The sequence below is a fragment of the Physeter macrocephalus genome, unplaced genomic scaffold, assembly GCF_002837175.3.
Source record: "Physeter macrocephalus isolate SW-GA unplaced genomic scaffold, ASM283717v5 random_252, whole genome shotgun sequence".
Lineage (NCBI taxonomy): Eukaryota > Metazoa > Chordata > Mammalia > Artiodactyla > Physeteridae > Physeter > Physeter macrocephalus.
Genome location: NW_021145538.1, coordinates 1 through 10,176, shown reverse-complemented (window position 1 = coordinate 10,176; position 10,176 = coordinate 1). Strand labels below are relative to the sequence as shown.

The 10,176-nt window shown below is 57.8% G+C and overlaps 2 protein-coding genes across 5 annotated transcripts in view; one reads left to right on the top strand and one right to left on the bottom strand.

Moving 5' to 3' along the window:
- CRELD1 (cysteine rich with EGF like domains 1) overlaps window positions 1-5,454 on the top strand; it is an 8,327-nt gene extending 2,873 nt beyond the window's left edge. For all 3 annotated transcript variants that reach the window (XM_007113729.4, XM_028484852.1, XM_024123980.1), the window contains 8 exons: window positions 872-982; window positions 1,284-1,375; window positions 2,029-2,205; window positions 2,290-2,385; window positions 3,281-3,364; window positions 3,570-3,665; window positions 3,867-4,001; window positions 4,797-5,454. In XM_007113729.4, coding sequence (XP_007113791.2) covers window positions 872-982; window positions 1,284-1,375; window positions 2,029-2,205; window positions 2,290-2,385; window positions 3,281-3,364; window positions 3,570-3,665; window positions 3,867-4,001; window positions 4,797-5,011 — 1,006 coding nt within the window. In that variant the 3' untranslated portion in view covers window positions 5,012-5,454. The remainder of the gene's footprint in view (window positions 1-871; window positions 983-1,283; window positions 1,376-2,028; window positions 2,206-2,289; window positions 2,386-3,280; window positions 3,365-3,569; window positions 3,666-3,866; window positions 4,002-4,796) is intronic.
- Window positions 5,455-5,544: 90 nt separating this feature from the next.
- On the bottom strand, window positions 5,545-10,164 carry PRRT3 (proline rich transmembrane protein 3). Of its 2 annotated transcripts, XM_028484843.2 has the most exons (4): window positions 9,898-10,164; window positions 9,114-9,393; window positions 8,747-8,902; window positions 5,545-8,138 (listed from the first exon to the last, which is right to left on the bottom strand). In XM_028484843.2, the coding sequence occupies exons 1-4, from the start codon at window positions 10,129-10,131 to the stop codon at window positions 6,379-6,381; spliced, it is 2,430 nt and encodes an 809-aa protein (XP_028340644.1). In that variant the 5' UTR covers window positions 10,132-10,164; the 3' UTR covers window positions 5,545-6,378. The 2 variants fall into 2 exon arrangements, with proteins under 2 accessions (XP_028340644.1, XP_023979747.1); XM_024123979.3 differs by having other exon boundaries at window positions 9,114-10,164.
- Between the last annotated feature and the right edge of the window lie 12 nt (window positions 10,165-10,176).

Sequence of the window (10,176 nt, the reverse complement as noted above, 5' to 3'; positions counted from 1 at the left end):
GGACGCGCAGGCTCAGCGGCCATGGCTCACGGGCCCAGCCGCTCCGCGGCATGTGGGATCCACCCGGACCGGGGCACAAACCCGTGTCCCCTGCATCGGCAGGCGGACTCTCAACCACTGTGCCACCAGGGAAGCCCAATATGGCCTTTTATGTCCGGCTTCTTTCACTTAGCGTAATGTTTTCAAGGTTCGTCCGTCTTGTAACAAATATCAGTACTTCATTCCTTTTTAAGGCTTAGTAATATTCCATTGTATGAATAGATCACATTTGTTTGTCCGTTTATCAGTTGATGGACATTTGGGTTGTTTCTACCATTTGGCTACTGTGTATAGTATTTGCTATAAACATTTGTGTACAAGTTTGAACACCTGTTTTGAATTTTCTTGGGTATGTATCCAGGAGTGGAATTACTGAGTCATGTGGTGATTCCATGTTTAATTTATGGAGGAACTGCCAAACTGTTTTGTACAGTGGCTGCACCGTTTTTAATTCCCACCTGCAGTGTAGGAGGGTTCCAGTTTCTCCACATCCTTGCTAACACTTGTTATATGATACATTTTTAACCACGTCTACCCAGCAAGGGTATTATATTCTGTTGTACAGATGCAGGGACTGAGCTATCTTCCAGCCAACCTACAGGAGAGCCATTGTCCCCATTTTACAGATGAGAAAACTCGTTCAGGAGAGGTTAAGTTACTTGCCCAAGGTCACACCACTAGATTGGAACCCAGGTCTCCCCAAACCAATACCCCTTCCATTGTGGCCTCTGGCCTTTGACATTATCTGGCATGAGGTGGGGAGGGGGGAGATTGTAAAGAGGGTGGTGGGTGGGCTGGAGTGTGTTCCTACCACCCATCCTTGTCTGGTCAGTGAGACCCGCCTGGTAGAAGTGCTCGAGGGCGTGTGCAGCAAGTCGGACTTCGAGTGCCACCGCCTGCTGGAGCTGAGTGAGGAGCTGGTGGAGAGCTGGTGGTTTCACAAGTGAGTAGCGGGGGCCTTCCTGGGAGTGGCTCAGGCAGGGCCGGCTGGTAAAGCAGAGGGTGGCGAGCTAGGGGCTGTGACCTCATTCAGCTCCTTCCTCCAAGCCCAGGTGTGCTGAGGACTTGCTGGGGGGCCCAAGCTCTCACTCTGAGCTGCAGACTGCCCCTCTGTTGGACGGGGAAAGGGCAGCCTAATGCGTCTTACGCCCAAGATGGGCTGTATCACAGATCCTGTGGGAGGTTGCGGGAGACGGCAGCACCTCTGACACTGTCTCAGCCCCCTCACCATCCCTCCGCCTCAGGCAGCAGGAAGCCCCAGACCTCTTCCAGTGGCTCTGCTCAGATTCCCTGAAGCTCTGCTGCCCCTCAGGAACCTTTGGGCCCTCCTGCCTTCGTGAGTTTTTCAAGTTCCTCTTGGGGAATGGAAGGGGACTGCTGGGGCCAGGGATCCAGTCCTGGCTCGGCCCCTGGTTGGCTTTGTGAGCTTAGGCTGCTCATATCACTTCTCTGGACCTCTGTTCTCGCCTGCCTCACAGGGCTGGTGAGATGAACAAATCCATGGGGAACGGCTCTGAAAAAGGATATGGGGTTAGACTGAGTCAGATGCGGCCGTGGTTTCTGTCATGTATTTAAGAAATGTCCCCCCTCACCAGGCATTTCCCATGTCTGGACTTAAGGTGACCTTCCTAGGGACGGGCAGGTGCTGCTGAAGGCCCTGTTGTCACCACCTTTTTCTACACACAGTCCTGAGGCAGGAGCTGAACTTAACTACCAGCGTCTTTTAGAAAAATCTCTCTCAAAGCTGCAGATATAAAGAGTTAGCAACAAAGATGGTCAATTCAGTTTTTATAAAAGAAAAGATTTGTAAATAACCTAACTGTTCCACAATGAGGTGTTGGTTAAGTAAATTTCATACAGTTGCATGACAAAATATTATGATGTCGTTAGAATTGTTTCCTCTCCAAAAATGCTTACTAATACGGGGAAAATATTCTCTATGTACAAGGTTGTATTTATGATCCCACCCGGTTTGGTGTCTGCCCACAGCCTGCCCTGGGGGTGCGGAGCGGCCCTGCGGTGGCTATGGGCAGTGTGAAGGGGAAGGAACTCGAGGGGGCAGCGGGCACTGTGACTGCCAAGCCGGCTATGGGGGTGAGGCCTGTGGCCAGTGTGGCCTCGGCTACTTTGAGGCGGAGCGCAATGCCAGCCATCTGGTATGTTCGGGTAGGTAGCCAAGAGGCGTGGCTTTGGGCAGGGGCGTGTGGGGTACCTGCCTGCCCACCCTCATACTTCCCCCATTCCACCCAGCTTGTTTTGGCCCCTGTGCCCGTTGCTCAGGACCTGAGGAATCAAATTGTTTACAGTGCAAGAAGGGCTGGGCCCTGCATCACCTCAAGTGTGTAGGTGAGTGGGACCCTGCCCTAGGTCTGGAGGGGCGGGCAAGGTCTTGGGCTTGGTCCCCCATCAACACACACATCTCTGGGCTAGACCAGTCCAGTCCCCATCTTCATAGAGATATCAACCTGCTTGGGAAGGCAGAAAAGTAACCAGGCGCTTACAGTGTAGACTGATCGTTGTACAGTGAGAAATGTCTCTCTTCCAATTCAGTGGTAGTGGGGAATCAGGGAAGCCTTCTTGGAGGAGGTGTCACTTGGGTCAAGCCTCGAAAATTGAAGAAGGGTTAACCCGGGGAATGAGCATACTGAACTTGGGGTCAGGAAGCCTGTGTTCGAGACGAGGGTAAACGCTAAACTGCTGTAACAGAAAGATCCCCAAAGACTGTGGCTTAATGAATTTAGAGGTTTATTTTCATCTCATATCACAGCCTGGAAGCCAGTGGTCCAGACTGGCAGAAAAGCTCTGCTTGTCATAGTCATTAAAGACCTAGATTCATTCTGTCTTACTGGACAGTCATCCCCTTGGGTGTTGAGGCTGGATCACGGGCACCTCTATGTATCATGACCTGGTATTCAGGAAGTGCGAAAGAGAAGAAAGTGCACGGAGGATCCAAGTCTGTTGTATTAAGGCCAAGTGAAAAGTGGGGCACATCACTTCTGTTTACAACATGTTGGCCAGAACTGAATCACAAGGCCACTCTTAGCTGCAAGGCAGATTGAAAAACACAGTCTCTAGCTGGACAGCCCTGAGTCCAGCTGCACCTCTGCATCTGTGTTGGTGGACAGCCTGCAGTCTCAGCCACTGTTTAAGCCTGGGCAAGTCCATTCCCAACAACCCTGGCCTCAGCTTCCCTGTTAGTGAAATAGGGATCGAAATCCCCACCCTGCCGGCCTCTTTGCAGACATTGATGAGTGTGGCACAGAGCGAGCCAGCTGTGGAGCCGACCAGTTCTGCGTGAACACGGAGGGCTCCTATGAGTGCCGAGGTGAGTGTCCGCTCCTGCGGGGGAGGGGTGTGGGGCGGGTCAGAGGAACTGCTCCACGCCTTTCCCCAAAAACTGCCGCGTTCCCAGGTGCTGGCACCGCCCCCACCCCCCACCCCCACCCCCCGGGCCTAGGCCTCTTCTGGAGCAGGGCTTCCCCCAGGCCTACGGGCAGCTCGCACCCTTGTCTGTCCTCTCCCTTCTCCAGACTGTGCCAAGGCCTGCCTGGGCTGCATGGGGGCGGGGCCTGGCCGCTGTAAGAAGTGTAGCCCTGGCTACCAGCAGGTGGGCTCCAAGTGTCTCGGTGAGTGTCCTGCCACCTGGGAGCTCCTCGTCCACCACGAATTGACAGGGGCCGAAATGTGGACGGGGCATGGGAAGGAAGGGTGGAATGTTGCCTGGGTCGGCACAGAGCGGGTGTCAGGATGTGAGTGAGACCAGAGTCGGGTGCTGCCTGTGGGACCCTGGCGGTTAGGGCTCTGACCTCTCCTTGGCCTCCGTCAAGACGTGGACGAGTGTGAGATGGCGGTGTGTCCAGGAGAGAACGAGCAATGCGAGAACACCGAGGGCAGTTACTGCTGTGTCTGTGCTGAGGGCTACAAACAGATTGAGGGCATCTGTGTGAAGGAGCAGATCCCAGGTGAGCCCCAGCTCGGCCCCAGAAACCTGGGGAGGGGAGGTCCTCATCCAGGGGGAGGGCAGGCAAACCCCTCCTTCAGGCAGCTGCAGGCCCTGGCCCACCTGCACTGCCACCCAGCCCTCATGAGGCTGCACTGGGACCCGAACCCCACCTCTGACCCCCAGGGTGGCTTTTGGTGGCCTCACACCTCCCAGGGTAGAAAGGAAATCGGACTTGGCGTCAGATCATTCTCTGCCCCCCGAGCCTCTTTCTTCATCTGCCCTTGCCCCGCCTGAGGGCTGTTGTAGGCCGTGGGGGTGATGAGACAAAGGACAATCACAGTGATGACTATAGTCACCACTTCCACAGCTCCTGTGTGTCACACGCTGTTCCGGGCATATTGCATGTATTAACTTATTTCACCCCTAAAACAAATCCAGTGCTGTAGCTATTATTCTCATCCCCATCTTGCATAGTGTTAGCAGGGACGCAGAGAGATGAAAAAACTTGTCCAGGGCCCCATGGCAAGCAGGTGGCAGAGCTGGGCGTCACATCCAGGCACTCTGGCTCTGGAGCGGGGCTAGTACACATGCTCTGACCCAACTCTCCCGCGTGGCCTTGGGCAAACCTCTTCACCTCTCTGCGCCTCAGTTTCCCATCTAGTAAGACAGGGATAATAAATGCCCGTCTTGGAGTTGTTCTCAGCAGTAAATGATACTGTATGCTGGCGTGCCAGGCAGGCGTGTGGCAGCGATGATCAGGTGTGTGGGAGGCTCCAGGAACAGGGGATGAGTGACGGGCGCTTCTCTTGCCCAGAGTCAGCAGGCTTCTTCTCAGAGATGACAGAGGACGAGCTGGTGGTGCTGCAGCAGATGTTCTTCGGTGTCATCATCTGTGCCCTGGCCACGCTGGCCGCCAAGGGTGACTTGGTCTTCACCGCCATCTTCATTGGGGCTGTGGCAGCCATGACCGGCTACTGGTTGTCAGAGCGCAGTGACCGTGTGCTGGAGGGCTTCATCAAGGGCAGATAATCGCTGCCACCCCTGCAGCATCTCCTCCTGCCCAGGCTGCCCCCAAGGTCGGGACTCTCCCACCTGGACACTTGAGGCACTTGCTTTATTTTTGAGAGTGTGGTAAGCACCCTCTACCCACCTTATGGAGCAGCCCAGACACCTGGGCCTGGGCAGGTGAGGCCCTTGGGTGAAAAAGTAGCCCTATAGGTGGGTGCCATGAGATCTTGGCCTAGGGGCACTGGTCAGGCTTCACCGTGTTGTGAATTTTTTTAAGAAGTGTCTCCTCGTTGTGGCTGCTAGTGAGCTTTGGCCCCTGCCCAGGATGGCTGGGGGGTGTCCCTTCACAACCCCCTCCTGCCAGCTGCATGCTGTCGGCTCCTGTTCTGTCCTCACCCCCTTGCCCCTCAGCCACTGATTTATTTATTCATCTCAGGAAATAAAGAAAGGTCTTGGAAAATGGAGAAGCTTGTGTTACTACCTGCCCCCACCCACCATGGGTTGGCCTAAGCTACTGAGAGCTCCTCCACCCCTGGGGAAGTCTCCTAAAACCCTGGGAAACTGAGGGCTATCCTGATGGAGGAGCAGTAGAAGGAGGACAAAGGAGAGGGTCGGCCCTGAAGTAGTGAGTGTTAAGAGAAGGGAGATGGAGGAACCAGGCTCAGGAGTGGAACTTTCTCAGTTCAGTACCAGCTATCATTTGCCAAAGGGCCCTGACAAATGACTTTCATCTCTGAACTTCACTCTTCTCGTCTATAAAATGGGCATGATAATGCTTCCCACTCAGGCTTAATGTGAGAATTAAGGTGATGGATGTGAAAAGCTGAAGACAGTGTACAGCAGATAGATGTTCCATGAAATATTGATAGCCATTATTTCTAGAGCCTCCAAGGGTTGAGGGCCCTTTCCTTTGGAAGTCCTCCCCTCCGCAGTAAACACAGGACTTGGAATCACTGGGGGTGGGCATCTCCTCTAAACAGGATCCTGGCATGGCCGGAGGGAGGCTTGAGCCAAGTCCTAAGGGTTTATTTCTTTGGCACAAAGAGGACAGTCTGGACAGTCGAGCCTCATCTTCACACTGGAGAGTCTGGATGGGATGTTAGGGCACCTGGACCCTGTTCCCCATTCCCAAATAACGTGCATGTCCACCCTGTATTCCGCATAAGTCATGGCCTCTGTGCAAAATACCCGCTGAAAAATAGAGATATTTTAAAAAACAAAAATCTGGGGGTGGGTGTGGGTTCGTGTCGGGCTGTCTCCGGAGGCTGCAATCAGTTGGGGCCCAGGAATACTCCCGGAATGTTTTTCCAAATGCTCAGCATCCCAGAAGGTCATGCCGCGGTACGGCCATCGAGGGCGGGGCCCTGGTCCTGAGTTTCTGGACCCCCTCAGAGCTCGATGGTGTCACTGGAGGCGCTGCGGGAGTCCCCGGACTTGCAGCGAGGCTGGATCCCATTCTGGGGCTCCCCGGGCCGGGCGGGACCCGGGGCAGGAGCTGGGGCAGACAGTAGCTGCACAGTGCTGGGCAGCTCCTCCAGGGGCAGACTGTCCATCGACGACAGCCCGTGGCGCCAGGGGTTCCAGCTGATCTTGAGGGAGCCCCGTGAGAAGCTGTCCACGGAGCCGCCGGAAGCTGCCCCGTCAAGCTCGTCCAGTACATGTGGTGGGACCGGGCCGCGCACGCGCACGTCGCTGAGCGACCGGCTGCGGCCGCGGAGGAGCGAAGAACCTGCGCCGTCTAGCTCGGCGTCGGGGTGGCTGCCCCGGCGCGGCCGCAGCGCGCCCCCGGGCGGCGGGGAGGCCAGGCCACGGAGGCCGCAGCGCCGGAAGATGCTGTCTCGCACCAAGTGCTCTCGGAAGAGCGCGGCGTCGATGCTGCGGCTCAGGTTGATGGGTGATGGCGGCCGCAGGTCCAGCTCGCTCATCGATGGCGCCGGCCCCATGCTGCTGCGGGACAGTCCTGGGCCACCCAGGGGACCGCGGCCCAGCGACGCAGCCGAACCCCAGGCGCCTGAACTGGGCGTGACCGGAGGCCCACCCTCCGCCGGGTTGCGGATGAGGCTCTTGCTAATGTCCAGGGTACCTGCGCCGACGCCGCTGGGCCCCGCGTAGCAGTTGTTGGGCCTCTCGGGCACCTCGCTCTTGCCGGAGGGCGTAGGGCATGCCAGGCGCAGCAGCTTAGCCCAGCAGGCGTGCTCTGTGGGCGGCCTGGGCCGCGCGGCGGCCAGAGCGGCCAGCGCCAGGGTGAGCGCCCACGTCAGCTCCAGCAGGCGCAGCCAGAAGTGGACGCCCCACCAGGCCCACGAGAAGTGGCCCACCCGGCCGGGGCCCGGATACAGCCAGAGCGCGGCCGCCAGCTGCAAGCCACTGGCCAGCAGCCCCAGCGCGCCCGCCACGGCTAGCAGCCTCGGGCCCGGGCTGGCATCCCAGCCCCTCGGCCCGTCCAGCAGGCGGCGACGGCACAGGCAGAGCGTGCCCAGAGCCACGGACGCGCCCCAGGCGCACGATAAGCCCTGAGCCAGGAGGTTGAGAGCAGGCCTCGCCGACAGCAGGTCTGTGGCGAGCAGCCCCAAGCCGTGCGCCAACGCCAGCGCTCCCAGGAGGAGCGGGTTCTGCAGCTGCTGTGGCAACCCCGCGCCCAGGCCGAGCAGGGTCAGGGCCGCCAGCGCGGTGAGTAGCAAGGGAAAGGGCAGATTGTAGAGCACCAGGCCGGCGCGTAAACCCAGTCGTGCCTGCGAGCCATAGGGGTCGGTGAGCATGTAGGCGGACCGCAGCCCAGACCCCACCAGCACCAGCACCGCCGCCACCAGTGCCAACCGGGGCCCCGCAGGGGCGGCTGCCAGCGAGGCCAGTGCCAACAACGCAGGCAGCAGGAAGAGCACCCCGACCCCGTAGACGTGCAGCTCCCAGGAAAAGCTCAGCACCCGCCGCAGGGGACCCCAGCGCAGCGGGGGTGAGGTGGCGTTGGCCGGGGGGCTGGAGGCCGGGACTGATGCCACGGAGCTGGCGGAGGGCTCCGGCGGGGGTGGCTGGCCCAGGGCACGCTGCGTGGTGACCCGAATGAGGCCCCGGCGTGACGTCGAGGGGGCCTGGACAGGGGGAGCTGGGGGATGGCTTTGGGGGCGCCCCGGCCACTCCTCGCCTTCATCTGCAACAATAACAATATTAAAATAGCCCTTTGAAAAGTACTTTTGATTTTCCATCATCCTCCGGTGCGGTGAGCAAGTTACTTAACTTTTCTAAGCACATCTGTAAAATGGGGATGGTAACAGCACCCCTCCTCACTGGGTTGTGGTGAGGATTAAATGTTTAGCACAGTCCCCAACACCCAATAAGTGTTAAATGGATGTGACCTATCATTTTTATTAACATTCCAGCAGCTCTCAACGGAGACTGCATATTAGAATCACCTGGAGATCAACTCAGTCAGAATTCCTTGTGCTGGGGCCCGGGCACTGGAATTTTGTAAAAGCTCCTTTGGTGAACTGTGGGAGTTGGAGAATCACTGCACTGAATATACTTATGTATACTTAAGAATTTATATTTAAGAATTTACTAGCCCCCAAAGTGCAAATGACTTCTCCCAGAGTACCCAGTGAGTGGTAGTTTGTTATCCTAAGTTGTGTGAAGTTGTTGGCCATTTCCTTTAAGGAGGTGTTTGTCCCCATTCACTCCCCACCCCTCGCATATATACCTCACGCAAGTCCTTAGGTATTAGAGTACCCGATCTCCCCAACCCCTGAGCCATGCCCTCACCTGGCTGCAGGGCTCCCACAGGGCTCTCTGTTCCGTTTGTAGTTGGGCCAGGGTCCGAAGGGCCGGGGATGAGGGACTTGGGGGTACCTGGGGCCTCCACTGCTCCTCTCACCCGCTGGGGGGAGATGGGGTCTGCTCCATTCATTGCTGCTGTCTCTGAAATAACAAAAGCAGTCATTGCTTTGCCTGACCCTCCAGCATTCCCCAAAATCTAATCCCCCAGGAGGGAGGCACAATCACCCTCACTTGCCGGAATAAGGGAAGCAGGACCCAGAGGGACCAGGGGTCACACAGAAACTGGGGCATCCAGCTGCCCTGGAACACTGCCCGTCCCAGCCCTGCTCAGCACCCTCACTTTGATACCCACCTGGCTTGGGCTGCCCATTAGGAGTCTCTGAGGCTGGGGGACCTGAGGGCTGGGGTCCTGATGAGCCCCTAACATCAGGGAGGTCAGTCTCTTTGGGTGAGGGACTTGGAATACTGACTTCCCAGGTCTCCCCACCTCCAGCCTTCTTGGGGAGCTCCATGGGCAGCTCCTCAGCAGGAGCAAGGCTTCTGGCCAATGCCAGGTCTGGCTGGGACCCAGGCTCCTGAGAGGATGCCGCCTCAGCTGGTGATACTGCGCCAACATCAGGGGCTGCTGGATCCTGCCGAGCGAAGAGGGGGCCTTGAGCTGCCTCCTGGAAGTCCTTCTCACTCCCACCCTGTTCTTTCAGCCCTGGCCTCATGATAGTGCCTGGGTGTGCTGCAAGAGTGTGGGGAGGGCCCCTGTGGTCCCAGGGGGATGTCTCTGAGACCCCGATCTTGGCTTTGGCCACAAGACCCTCCTCTCTAGGTAGTCGCTGTCCCACTTGGCTCCCAGGCTGCCCTGGGGTGGGAGGAACCGTGGCTAGCCCGAGTTGGAGTCTGGGAGTTGTGAGGATGAAAGTGAGATGGGGGGTGCCCACTGGATAGGGGGCTGGTGCTTCTTGCTCCATAGACTCCTGTGATTCAGGAGGTCCTGTCCAGCCCTGAAAAACTGGCCCTCGAGCCACCTGGAGGTCATCAGTTACTGGGAGTCCTTCTCTCTGCACCCCATGGGCTGCTTTAGGTCCATGCAGGGCTGGGCCAAGGGAGTCTGTGGGCCTCTCAGGCACCTCCTCAGCAGGGACCTGGGGGACATTGGAGTTCCAGGGGCTCTCGTCTCTGGGCTTCTCCCAGAAGAAGTCAAAGGCCTGGGGCTCTGTGCCAACAGGGCCCTTGGGGTGGGCTCCTGGGATCAAGTGTGGTTCCAAGTCCTCAAGTGGCCTGGGAAGGTCCCGGCCTAGGGCAGAGCCAGCCCCCAGGGACAGAAGCAGCAACAGCAGCAGGAGGCCATACACACAGCCCCAGGGGCTGGGAGCCATGGTCCACTCTGATGCCTGGGCCTGGAGCCCTCAGCTTCCAGTCTT

Excerpts from the sequence above, each read along its gene's own strand:
- PRRT3 (XM_024123979.3), bottom strand. The coding sequence starts at position 10,131 with ATGGCTCCCAGCCCCTGGGGCTGTGTGTATGGCCTCCTGCTGCTGTTG. Across the intron at positions 8,903-9,113 it reads TAATGGGCAGCCCAAGCCAG|AGACAGCAGCAATGAATGGA; the intron begins GTGGGTATCAAA and ends TTGTTATTTCAG. Across the intron at positions 8,139-8,746 it reads TGTGGGAGCCCTGCAGCCAG|ATGAAGGCGAGGAGTGGCCG; the intron begins GTGAGGGCATGG and ends TTATTGTTGCAG.